Source organism: Mirounga leonina, unplaced genomic scaffold (assembly GCF_011800145.1).
Source record: "Mirounga leonina isolate KUSES-001 unplaced genomic scaffold, KU_Mleo_1.0 Mir_95, whole genome shotgun sequence".
NCBI lineage: Eukaryota > Metazoa > Chordata > Mammalia > Carnivora > Phocidae > Mirounga > Mirounga leonina.
Window position 1 is genome coordinate 25206635 of NW_023270865.1, and position 13010 is coordinate 25219644.

Sequence of the window (13010 nt, forward strand, 5' to 3'; positions counted from 1 at the left end):
ATTTATTTATTTATTTATTTATTTATTTATTTATTTATTTATTTATTTGACAGAAAGAGACACAGCGAGAGGGGGAACACAAGTGCAGGAGAAGGAGAAGCAGGCTTCCTGCTGACCCTGGGACCACGACCTGACCCGAAGGGAGTCGCTTAACGACTGAGCCACCCAAGTCTTTCTAATGTCATTTTGTCTCAGGACATCTTCGAAGAAGTGAAAAGAGATTGTGGCTAATGGGAACCTAAGAGGGGACAGTAAGACAGAAACAAATCTGACCTTAAGAATGTAAGTCTGTTAGAGTTGTTTTCAAAAGAATCCCTCAAGCCCACCTTTAGCCGCAGTTTCTGGTGAAATTGAATCATACATTTAAATGGAAAAAATATGTAATTGCTATTTTTTATAGTGCTGGAAAAAAATCACAGATTTGTAAAATAGAAGAAAAGGGGTCAATGAATAGAGTCCCTGCTTGAGGAAAGATAAAGCCCAGAGGCAAAGTTGTAATTTAATTTTTTGGCATTCACTGATTCCTCTCCCAGGTCTTGAATGGTTCCCTCTAAAACATCAGCTATATGTTAAAACTAAAACCTCAATACTCATTAAATTACAGAAATGTTCGGAATTGTGCATAATATTCTTTCATCTTTTCTGCCTCTAGGGGGAAGTGTGTTTTCAACAATTCTGTCCCCAGAAGGTATTTTCTTTGTGGGCTGCTGGCTTCACAGGGATCCTTTACTGTCCCTTACTGTGACCTCAGGACTGGCTTCACGAGGGAGAAGATGTTCTCTGTGAAAATCTGGAAAGGTTCTTACTTGAGAGGTTGCCACTGGGTTTGTGAGGGAGAAGGTCATACAGACTGTTGAAATTGGTGGAGAAAACTTCCTTATGATAGCATTTCTAACACATTTCAAAGAATGGCGTGTTGGGGTTCTCTGGATCATGCTGTCTTTCCTGGTGGTAGAAGAATTAACATACAGACACCAGACATTTCAAAGAGCCGGCAAAGAAACAACTGAATATAGAAAACTGGTCACCTTATTTTAGTTAACTTCAAGTTCAAAAATATAGTTTGTGGATATGGAGGAAAACATTTCTAAATCCTATATAAGAGTCAACTAGGTTTTGTAATAATCCTGTTTAGAGCTCACATTGCCTTTCATTTGGTTAATTTTATTTTCAGCATTTCCCTGTAACTTTCTTTTGTTTTCATTCAGCAATTGTTGCCAGAAACAGTGTACTAAGTGAAAAGGTTAGGGATCTTTTTTTGTTTTTTTTCCATTTCACTGTTTTACAGACTTGAAAGGAACAATGTTTAGAAATTGACCCTAAGGGATGAGTTATTTCTATTTCTTTTCTTTTTTCCTTCTTTCTTGGCTTGATCCATCTTCATGTTTATAGTGCTGCAAAAATTCTTTTATACTCTATTAATAATTAGCTTAGTGTGCTGTAAAACCTCAAAACTTAGCTGCATATAAAATAAAATTTTAATACAAAGAATGTTATTACTTAATGAAAATTAGCTTTGTCTCCAAACCTCTCTTACATGGTATAATAGGTGGTACATGCTTATTTCTAATTCAATCCCATTTTAAAATACTCTCAAGGACAAGGATATATTTAAGTACCTCATTTTTATTCTTTGGCCTTAATTCACCATCTAGTGAGTGAGGGTGTCAGTGTGGTGACTTCTAAAATCTTTTCCAGTTCTATGATCGGAGAACTTCATGGTATTCAAGAAATTTACATAGACTTTCAGCTGCTTGGAAAAAATATAATTTGATGGAAAGTAAACAAACTCATAACATTAAAATTCATATACTTCTATTACTTCCTATAATGTGCACATTTTCAATTAAAATTTTTCTTTAAAAATCCTAATTTCTATAAAATAAGTAAGTCCTGGGGAGGTAAGATATAGCGTGTTGACTATAGTTAAGACTGCATTGCATATTTGAAAGTCGCAAAGAGATCTTAAAGTTCTCATCACAAGAAGAAAATTTTTGTAACCATGCATGGTGATGAAAGTTATAACTAGACTTATTGTGGTGACCATTTCCCAATATATACAAATATGGAATCATTATGTAGTACACCCGAGACTAATATAATGTTACATATCAATTATACCTCAATTAAAAAAAACCCCAACTTCTGCTCACTGGAACAATTTAAGGGGTGCTTTGAGCACCAGCAAGGGCAGTAACGCTGGCTTCTCTGGTTCTGCTCTCTAGTTTGGGGGCTCTTCCTTTCCACAGTTTGGTTTGTCGGTGCCCTTGAGTGACAAGCTGGAAGTTGAGAGCGCTGATCCAAAGGCCACCAAGAGGCTATGATAACCAAACATAAACGTACTGCCCTGGGCGTGACCCCTCAGTGTGACTGGGGCAGAAGCGATCACGACCGGTGCCACTGAAACCCCAGACTCTCCTATTAAGCCCACACCACCCAGTGTGCAGAATCCTATCCCTATTGGCCGGTGTTCTCCAGACACAGGGCACAGAAAGCAGTAATAGGAAACCTTGGTTCCTTCATGTCTCCTGGCAACCAGTTTGGAAATCCATTAAGACCCTTGGAATTCGTGATTTAGTCCTGTTCTCTCTTCCTTCCTTCCTTCCTTCCTTCCTTCCTTCCTTCCTTCCTTCCTTCCTTCCTTCCTTCCTTCCTTCCTTCCTTCCTTCCTTCCTTCCTTCCTCCCTCCCTCCCTCCCTCCCTCCCTTCCTCCTTCCTTCCCTTCCTTCTTCCCTCCCTCCCTCTTTCTTCCCAGGAGTTCAGGGAGGGTTTAATTGCTGTGAAGTGCTAAATCTCAATTTCCAGTGTGTGCAAATTACCCTCTTTGTGGAATTAAAATTTTATAAAGATGCCTCTTTTGCTATTGATTAGCAGCTCTCATTAAATAAATGAGAGTTCTTGTAGGAGTAGAAAGGTCCTACTTGAAGATTCAGGGATCATAGTACATAATCTGAAATCTAAAAGACCCAGAAGGTGACCTGTTGTCCATAATTACATTTCCGGTGCCAGAAAGAGCGTTCAGGAGGTGCTGTAAGTGGCATCCAGCGCTGTTGCTTAAAGTTGCCACGTCTCCTGTAATCCCAGTTTGCCTTTTCACTGTTACAAATGAGAACGATTGCTCTTTTGGGGCCTCCCTGTTGAAAGGAAGAGAAAGGAAAAGCATGGAAAAGAAAAGAAAAAAGAAAAGAAAGAACAGCCAACAGCAAACCAACCAAACGCAGCGCCTGGGGCGGTGGCATCGGCGATAGCAGCCGGCTGCAAGTTTCTGCCGAAAGAGGGCGTTGGTCTAAGACTAATAGAAATTCGTGGACACAGTCTAATGAAAGTCCATTTAAAAACATTTTCAATTTATTTTAATTTGCGGCACTTAAGTATCAGAATTCCCCAGTCCAATGTAGCACGTTCGCACTGCAAATGACTTCGGTGTGTTGTCACTTTCAGAGGGTCAGGTTCCATTTGGACCTGCCCTGTAGCGTGGAGGACTCCCGCGAGGCCCCTCTGGCCACGGACTTCACGGCCGTTTCCATCCTTGTCTCCGCTGCTGTTGTGGCTGTGACCAGTGGCAAGACTAGGTCTCGACACAGGACATTTCTCGGCAGTGCAGGACCGCGAGCACCGTGTCTCTCGCGACCGCGAGGAGAAGCGGTTGGAACGGACGGTGCTCCTGCACTCAAGAGACCCTCGGGTGACGATATAGGGAGGTCTCTTTAGTTCCCTGGTTTGGCAAACAAAACCTTGAGGACGCCTCGGAGATGCTCTTCAAACTATTCGCCACCTCCAGAAGCCGAACTCTTCGCTCGCCTTTGGGAGCAACAAGTTTCTCTTTTCCGCTTGCAGCTCGCCGGCTGAGGGTCTTTGCGTCGGGTCCCTGGAATCCTGGAAACGCGGCGACTCCAGCGCGAACCGCGCGGCCCAGAGGCAGGACGCGGGCGCGTGGCAGGGGAGAGCGGGGGAGGGAGGGGTGCAAGTACCGCCTGGGCGAGCCGGGAGTTCCAGGTCCTCGATCGAGCCGTCTGCACTGGGACCTTGTGCCAGGGGCCTGGGAAGGTCGGGTGCCCGCCCCGAGTTGCCGCGTCAGGAGGGAATTTGGCTGGAGTGAGAAAGAGGTGAGAGTGAGCGGGATTTACCGATTTTTGCAACGAAACTACAAATTTCTAGGACCACCCCCTTCCTCTAATCCTGTTGTTTTTTGCACAGTGTGTGTGCCTGCGCTCATTTACTTTCAAACACATTTCCCTTTTTAAGCCTGGAGCTGGAGAAGGCGCTGCCGCGTGCGGGGCCAGGGTAAGGCGGGGGACCCCAGAGGCGGTGCGGTGTGCTGGGGACTCCCGCCGGTGCGGACGTGGGCGACTGCGGCTTTAAGGGCAAGGCCGGGGGCTGGCTGGGAGTTGTTGGGGTTAGGGACCGGGGAGGGGTGGGAAGGTAGGGGTGTGGGGAGGAGCCCTGATGTAAGAATGTTAATGAGAGGCTCCCCCAGCCCAGCCCCCACCACTCCCCACCCCCACCCCCCCCCACCCGCTGGAAATACAAGCCCAGCCTCGGAGCGCCTTGTGTGGTAACACGCTCCGCCGCTGCCACGCTATTTAAACGCGGGCTATGGATCCAGGAACCGGCGCGAATCAATGAGATCAAACGCGGGGGAGATGCACCGTCACTTACAAGCACTTGGACAAGTCTAACTTTTTTTTCTTTTACAAATACGCTTTCAAAAGCAATCTTAGCAACGCCCAAATAAGAAGCCACCTCTAAGCAAAATAGTATATGTAAAGGGAGAGCGAATATATATATATTTATAAGTATATATATATATAAATATATTACAGGCGTACAGGTTTACACGCGGTGAACTTTTTCTTCCTCTTCTTTCTCTCTTTTTTTTAAACGAGTGACACTGCAAAGAAAGACTCTTCCTCTCTGTCTTTTGGCGAAGGGGGTATTCTATTTTCTTAGAGCGCCCAAGGGGGCGCAGGGACCTCGGAGAGAAGAGTGGGGAGGAAAGAGGAAGGGTGGGTGGGGGGCAGAGGGCGAGTCGGCAGCGAGGGCAGGCTCTTTCCTGCGGCACGATGCCGTCCCTGCTGGTGCTCACTTTCTCCGCGTGCGTCTTGCTTGTCTGGGCGTTGCTGGTCGGCAGCACCCTTGGCGGTGGCGGCGGGGGCGCCAGCCTCGGCGGAGGGCGCCGGGAGAGAGAAGCGCTGCAGCCGCAGAAGATCGAGGTGCTGGTGCTGTTGCCCCAGGACGACTCGTACCTGTTCTCCCTGGCCCGGGTGCGGCCGGCCATCGAATACGCGCTGCGCAGCGTGGAGGGCAACGGGACCGAGCGGCGGCTTCTGCCACCCGGCACTCGCTTCCAGGTGGCCTACGAAGACTCGGACTGCGGCAACCGCGCACTTTTCAGCCTGGTGGACCGCGTGGCGGCGGCGCGCGGCGCCAAGCCGGATCTCATCCTGGGGCCGGTGTGCGAGTACGCAGCAGCTCCCGTGGCCCGGCTTGCGTCGCACTGGGACCTGCCTATGCTGTCGGCAGGGGCACTGGCCGCCGGCTTCCAGCACAAGGACACGGAGTACTCGCACCTCACGCGCGTGGCGCCCGCATACGCTAAGATGGGTGAGATGATGCTCGCCCTGTTCCGCCACCACCAGTGGAGCCGCGCCGCGCTGGTCTACAGCGATGACAAGCTGGAGCGGAACTGCTACTTCACCCTCGAAGGGGTCCACGAGGTCTTCCAGGAGGAGGGCTTGTACACGTCCGCCTACAATTTCGATGAGACCAAAGACTTGGACCTGGACGACATAGTGCGCTACATCCAGGCGAGTGAGCGAGGTGAGCAGGAGTGCGCCCCGGAATTCCGGCCCTAACCCAACCGCTCTGGGCGGCTCTCCCTACACACCCGTCCGCTCCTCTGCGGACCCTACTACCCCCTGCTGCACCGAGGACCCGGGGAGGCCGCGCACGCGGGGATTCGCCCGGGTGTGCACCGTTTGGCTGCGACAACCTTTGACCATCTCCCGTCGCGGTCGCGGGGTGAATACAGAGGTCCGAGGGGGGTGGTGGAGCCTGGGGGAGGGGCGTTTGGGCCTGCAGCTCCCGAGTGCCCAGTCCGACAGGTGTTGTCAAATTGCTTGGGTTTTTCTTCCTCTCTCGCCCTTCGCCAGCGCCCTGCTGCAACCAGGGTCTGAAAGCGTCCCGCGGCCGAGAGAATTTGTTACTCAGTCCTTTACCATCGTGCGCCCCCTCCTAGTGCGGAAGCATGTTTATTCGCTCCACAACTGGCTAGCGGCTACTTGTCTAGCTTGGTTCCAAGGGTTTCCTTGGCTGCATCTTCCACAAATCCCCGCTTTCTTTTAAAGGGTCATTGTTTCGCCCTTCTCATTCCTTCCGTGGCCCTTATAAGCGAGCCTCTGTGGTTTCCACCAAAAATGCCTCGCTGTGTCTGGACTCAGGCGACGCTCACTCCCCGCCCCCCCCCCCCCACCCCGCGCGTTCGGCACCAAGGTCTCTAAAGCGCCCCGAGCGAGGCTTTGCGAGAGCGCGCGCTGGGGAAGCGAGCGCTTACAGCCTTTGCACGTGTGCCCCAAGTTTTCTCCCCGGGTCTGTGGGAGTTTGAATAACTACCAAACCGGACAAAGCTCAAGGCTGAGGATGGCGAGTACCGCTGCAGGGAGCAGGGAGCCGGAGGAGAAGCGGGTGGTCGAGGATACCTAATCGCAGAAGACCCCAGTGCGGCCCATTTTACTGCAGTGTAGGCTGCGTGAAGGTGGGCTGAGATCCCAGCATAGTGCATTCCCTCTTTCCTGGTGTCAGGTTTGGGGTGCAGAGTCCCCGGGGGGAGCCGGGGAACCCACCTCGGCCCCCCCTTCGGCGCGCACGCGCCTGGATGGCCAGTGGTGCAGTCGGGGCAAAGTTCCCCACGACCCCACGCGGGGAGGCCACAGGCCAGAGAGGGCTGAGCCAAACACAGGGCTGGTCCACGACTCGGCACGGCCAGGCTCCTGGGCGCTGTGGCCGTGGGACACAGCGCAACCGGAAGCTAGAAGCCTCAGGAACAGGTGAGAGTGGGCAGAAGCTCCCTGGAGGATGGCGCCGTGGTCGCCCCCTTGCCCAGTATGGCCACTCGGACTGGGGAGTAAACGCACTCTTTAGAGAGAAGAGGTGGGAGGTGTTGACAGTGTTGACAGTGGGGATGCATGGCCAAGTTTTGAGCGTTCGAACTCCAGGCTGTCTGCGCCGAATCACTGCCAGACAAGCAGGCGGGGCGCCGGTTTTGCCGATTATGAAAAAGGACACTTGTGTCCAACCGCTGCGGACTCGTCACGCCCGGCGGAGAAACCCACATCTACTTCTTTCCCCTCTCCCAGTCCCCAGGTTCTTGCAGAGCCCTGTAGACCTCAGGTTGCCCTGTGTCCCCGGGACCTGATTCTTCAGCTCTGGTTTTCAGGGCACGAAGGGCTGGAGATGGCGGGGGGCGGGGGGTGGGGGTGGGTATTATCCTGAGGGCGCGAGCCGCGGTCTGCCAACCCGTCTATGCAGCCACAGCCCTGAAGGTCTAAATGCTGGCGGTGACCCATGCACACACGGCCTGAGATCCATGGCCTAAGGGGAGCAGTCGGCCCCATGAGGGCAGATCTCGGCCACTGGTCCCCTCAGCCTCACAATGGTGTGGCTGAGGCAAGGGGTAGGGAGGTGCCAGTGCCCTGCTAGGCCTGGGGGCTTCAGAGAGCTTGGACTACAGTCTGGTGCCGCGGATTAATTTAATTCCGGAAGCCTCATAGCTGTTCCCAGGTCTTTTTGCTGCTTCTCCTTCTCTTTCTTTCTCTCTCTCTCTCTCTCTCTTTTTTTTTTTTTGAATTTAGTGGTGAAAGTTTGCTGGGCTGAACTGTATGTTTTGCAGGTGATGAGGCTACCATTCATATTCTAAAGTCTATTTCCAACAGTGACTTGGCAGAAGGATAAATATTCATAAATATAAAACAAAACCGTTTCTCTACTAAGTCTTCTCCCCCACTCCCTGTTTGCCTACCCTCGGGTGAAAGTTGCTTGATCACAAAGCTCTCTCTGGGGATCTTTTACTAATCACCCTTACTTTGCCATAAGTGGTTAAAATGTTGAATAGGGCTTCAGTTCCGGGGTTCCGTGGAGTTTGACTTCCAGAGCCCATGCCCTGGCAAAAGAGGTTGGGCTGCTGCTACTAAGCCTCATACCTCAGGCTCCTCAGCTAAAGTGGCGTAGCTGGGGCAGCCCATGTTGGGGATGCTGGGAGGGTTACGTGAGCGAACACGTGGAACGTGCTGAAACCGTGCCAGGCACATACCGGATGCTCAGTCAATGTGACGTTTGATTATGGTTATTATTTTATATATATGATGATAATCGTCCTTACCGAGGTGAGGCCATGCCTTGGGAAGAGAACCCTGGCAGGAGGAGCAGATGCTCTGGCTTTGGGGTCCCTTCTCCTCTGCTGCATGGCCCCGGGCAAGGCATTTACCTTCTCTGAGCCGGGATTTCCTCCTGCTGGAACAGTGGGGTCAGATGAGAATTAGGCCTCTTCACGCCGATCTGGGGTTTGGATTTGTGCTCACTCAAATATTAAAAACATAACCGACCACAATTTTGTCTTCAAAAACTCCATATGAAACATCACAGAACCAGAGGGTGTCTCTCCCCCCCCCATCTTTTGGTGGTAACATTCTTAGCACTTTTTCTGAACTTATTTTCATCTTTAAAATTATACCGCGAATGTTTGAATTTCCTAACGGGTAAAAACTGATAATGCCACCATCTCAAATAATAATATGACTAAAATTTCACTTGGCTATGTGCTGTGCTGTAAAATGAAGAACCGAGGGGAACTGATCATTCCTTTTAGGGATTTACCATCAAGGCCAATAATTAAAAATGTTTTCCCTGTCTCTTGTCTTTAGCCAACATAGAGCATCACCGAAATACACACGCCTGAGTCTATATCAGTAAAAACATAATGATCTTTACTTAAAACTTATTCAATTCTACAGTCCACGACTGCCCTCAGTATTCTCTAGTCAGCAATAAATTTATTTTGTAAAAAGACAAGTTTAAAAATAACAATTTTTTCAAGCAATAGAAGCTAGCAGTTGTTTTGTCTGTGCATCTTAGGAGACGCAGAATAGAAGTAGTGTACCCACACATTTTTGTATGAAGAACTGTAGTTTTATCCTCTTAGTTATTAGTATGTCATTGATGTGGGCCTGCTAACAACTATAGAGACAATAGTATTTAATCAGTACAAGAGCCACTTATTTTTAGATTTAGGCTGGGGTAAATGACCAAATGGTTGATCAGCAGAATTTTCAAGCAAAGAATGCATGATAAGTGTAAAGTAACTAACACACAGCAGGGGAAAAAATGAAGCATTGTAAGCTGCAGTGTAGAAACTCTGAAAGTCTTTGGAGTGGATGGACCTTTGTGAACAATAAAAATAAAAGTGCAATCTATTTTGCAAATAAAACCCATTGCTGTATAGTGTAGAAATGGCCAGAAAGAAGTCTTTTTAAAAAAAAGATACTAATTTTATGGGAGTTAGTTATACAGTTACATAGATGAAAAAGAAAGAAGATTACCCAAGCCTTATTAGGAACAAGAGTTTGCTGCCTCGTACTTGCCATGTTTGACTTGCCAGAGGAAAGCACTTTCAGCTCTTGCAGTGATTTCTGTAGGTATTTGACTTCATACCTCTAAATAACATGTGACTTCAATTATTTCAGTTTGAGGGTTTCTCTCTTGCCATCCCAGGGGCAGATGATAATTTAGTTCTCTTCTCCTGTGTATTAACCACATGCTTGAGCTCTCCTTGCAGACATCCTTTTTTTTTTTTTTTACCTTATTTTAATTAAAAAAATTTTTTATTAACATATAATGTATTATTTGTTTCAGGGGTACAGGTCTGTGATTCATCAGTCTTACACAATTCACAGCGCTCACCATAGCACATACCCTCCCCAATGTCTATCATCCAGCCACCCCGTCTCTCCCACCCCCCACCACTCCAGCAACCCTCAGTTTGTTTCCTGAGATTAAGAATCTCTTATGGTTTGTCTCCCTCTCTGGTTTCATCTTGTGTCATTTTTCCCCTCCCTTCCCCTATGATCCTCTGTCTTGTTTCTCAAATTCCTCATATCAGTGAGATCATGTGATACTTGTCTTTCTGTGATTGACTTATTTTGCTTAGCATAATACCCTCTAGTTCCATCCATGTCATTGCAAATGGCAAGATTTCATTCCTTTTGATGGCTGCATAATATTCCACCGTGTGCGTGTGTGTGTGTAGTGTGTGTGTGTATATATATATATGTATATCTCACATTTTCTTTATCCTTGCAGACATCCTTTCAGAATGGTTGTGTAAGAATTTTTGGTTAGCTCAGCTTTTAGTGTCTATATCATTATTGCCTTCTAAATGCTATTTGTAGTTGGACCATATCAGCTATTAAAATGACATTTCCTGATTTGCTCTAGCTTTCCTTGGGTTAAAAAAAAGTCCATTTTTGCTTGTTTGCTTAGTTTCCTATGGAGTTACAACTAAATCATCCATCAACTCTATTGTAAGCCCCTGAGATGCTCCAGTTTGGTTATTTTCTAAGCAGATTGCACAGTTGTCACTCTGGATTCTTTAACACCCCCTGCAACTCCCATTGCCTCTCTCTCTCTCTGACTAGATCCCTAGGTGTTCCTTTTTCTTAGTTTGTGTTCTTGTTTTGGTGGAGCACTTCCTCCAGGAGCTTTCTCAGAAAGGATATAGGAGAGCTAAAGCTTGATACATTGCATGACCGAAAATGTCTTCATTCTACCCTTAAGCATTTTTATGGAATTCTAGGTTGGAAATCATTTTCCCTCAAGATCTGAAGGATTGTCTTACAAATTCCTATGTTGCTACTAGGAAGCTTGAATCAATTTGGATTCTTGACCTATTGTTTGTTATCTGTTATTTTTTTCCTGAAAAATTTTAGAATTTTCTCTTTGCTCTCAAAGTTTTAACATTTTGTTATGATGTACTTTCATGCCAGTATCTTGCCTTATGCATGTCAGGGTATTGGAGGGTACAACTCTTCAGTTCAGAGACTCATGTTTTTTAGTTCTGAAAAAATTTCTTAAATTATTTCTTTTATCCCGTTCATTTTCTCTGTCTTTCTAGAATTTGTATTATTTGGATGTTAGACTTCCTGATTGAAACTCTACCTTCCTTACCTCTTTTCTCCTATTTACCACCTGTCTTTTAAGAAGAAATTCCTCTCATTTAGATATTTCTTTGCTCCCCAAATTTCTATTAAGTTTTGGTTTCTAATTTCTGCTATCATATGTTCAATTTGCAGCACATGGCATATATTGCTTTGCTTCCATAAAGTAACATCTCTTTTCTTTTTTAAGCTTAGAATTAAATGGAAAATGGATGCAAGAGTCGGATGGAGAATGTGAATATATGTTTTTTTATTTTTTATTTTTTTTAAAGATTTTATTTATTTGACAGAGAGAGAGAGAGTGAGAAAGGGAACACAAGCAGGGGGAGTGGGAGAAGGAGAAGCAGGCTTCCCGCTGAGCGGGGAACCCGATGTGGGGCTCAATCCCAGGACCCTGGGATCATGACCTGAGCCGAAGGCAGCTGCTTAACCGACTGAGCCACCCAGGCGCCCAAATATATGTTTTTTTTAAAAGACTTTATTTATTTGAGAGAGAGAGCGTGTGAGCAAACACGAATGAGGGGAGGAGCAGTGGGAGAGGGAGAAACAGACTTCCCACTGAGCAGGGAGCCCAATTAGGGGCTTGATCCCAGGACCCCGAGATCACGACCTGAGCAGAAGGCAGACGCTTAACCAACCGAGCCACCCAGGTACCCCCAAAATATGCTTTTATTATTGATAAAACCAATCAGAAAACATGGATTTAGATTTGTTACCAAAAAGGCCTATTTACTGTTACTTCTCCCTTAATATGTGCCCTCTGCAAGCAGACATGCACCCAAAAGAGGAAGGAAGAAAGGACCCAGCATGCCATTTTTGTTTTCAGACTCACCTCACCAATCCAACAATTTACTCCTTTTCCTCTGGGTGGTGGTGGGGGACGGAGGGATAAATGAAGGCACATTGAGGGATGAGGAGTCTCACCCTCTTAGAGGTTACTCTAGATGGAAATGTGAGACTGGGGAAAAGATATCCCCCCTAACTCAGGTGTGCCACCTGGACTGTTTCTGGTTCTCTGAATTGGCTTCTGTAGCCACCCTTTAACACTTCTCTCTGCCATTCTTAGAGTGATTGCAAAGTCACTTCCAGAAGACACTGGGAGTCAGATAGTGGAGGATGCCATGGGACATCACAAGTCTTTGGCAAAGACAGAAATAGAGCAGAATGATGAACAGTCCATCTAGAAACTTAGAATCATACCATCATCCCTCCTTTTACAAATTTAACAATTTGACCAAAAAGTGAGTATTTATATATTTAACTATACTTAACTACAGCACAAATTGTCTTTTTTTTTTAAAAGATTTTATTTATTTATTTGAGAGAGAGAGAATGAGAGACAGAGAGCAGGAGAGGGAAGAGGGTCAGAGGGAGAAGCAGACTCCCCGCTGAGCAGGGAGCCTGATGCGGGACTCGATCCCAGGACTCCAGGATCATGACCTGAGCCGAAGGCAGTCGCTTAACCAACTGAGCCACCCAGGCGCCCCCAGCACAAATTGTCTTAATTGACTATCATTTAAGCAGCTCACAGGATTAGCTGCAGCTCTTTTGCTCCACACACTTTATTGACTGTTGGTGAATGCTGGTCATTATATACTTCTCCTGATTATGGCCACACACTTCTCACACTTGTCTATATACTCTCTAAGAGTTGTCGCCAAATCTGTTTATACCAGTTGTATTTATTATAATACATGTGTAATTTAATTAGTTATTATATAAACTGATGAAACATGAGTAGGAGGAGAAAGCTATTTTAGTGAAAACTATTTTAAACCTTCTGACAGATTGTATAAAGGCAAG

General features: G+C 46.9%; 1 protein-coding gene and 2 long non-coding RNA genes across 10 annotated transcripts in view; 2 read left to right on the top strand and 1 right to left on the bottom strand.

The window, feature by feature from the left end:
* NPR3 (natriuretic peptide receptor 3) overlaps positions 1 to 13010 on the top strand; it is a 112541-nt gene that overhangs the window by 41484 nt on the left and 58047 nt on the right. For 2 of the 7 annotated variants that reach the window (XM_034998833.1, XM_034998834.1), the window contains exon 1: positions 4496 to 5820. The exons of 3 other annotated variants lie outside the window; for them this stretch is intronic. In XM_034998833.1, coding sequence (XP_034854724.1) covers positions 5064 to 5820 — 757 coding nt within the window. In that variant the 5' untranslated portion in view covers positions 4496 to 5063. Of the gene's footprint in view, positions 1 to 4494; positions 5821 to 6839; positions 7047 to 13010 lie in introns of those variants that run through there. 2 more of the 7 variants (XM_034998835.1, XM_034998836.1) reach the window with 2 other exon arrangements.
* Positions 95 to 1645, top strand: LOC118006245. The gene is made up of 2 exons (XR_004678011.1): positions 95 to 282; positions 653 to 1645. It is a non-coding gene; the product is annotated as an uncharacterized LOC118006245 (long non-coding RNA).
* LOC118006247 lies at positions 3326 to 5166 on the bottom strand. 2 transcript variants are annotated; one of them, XR_004678014.1, is made up of 2 exons: positions 5087 to 5166; positions 3326 to 4090 (listed from the first exon to the last, which is right to left on the bottom strand). It is a non-coding gene; the product is annotated as an uncharacterized LOC118006247 (long non-coding RNA). The 2 variants fall into 2 exon arrangements; XR_004678013.1 differs by lacking the exon at positions 5087 to 5166 and adding an exon at positions 4221 to 4305.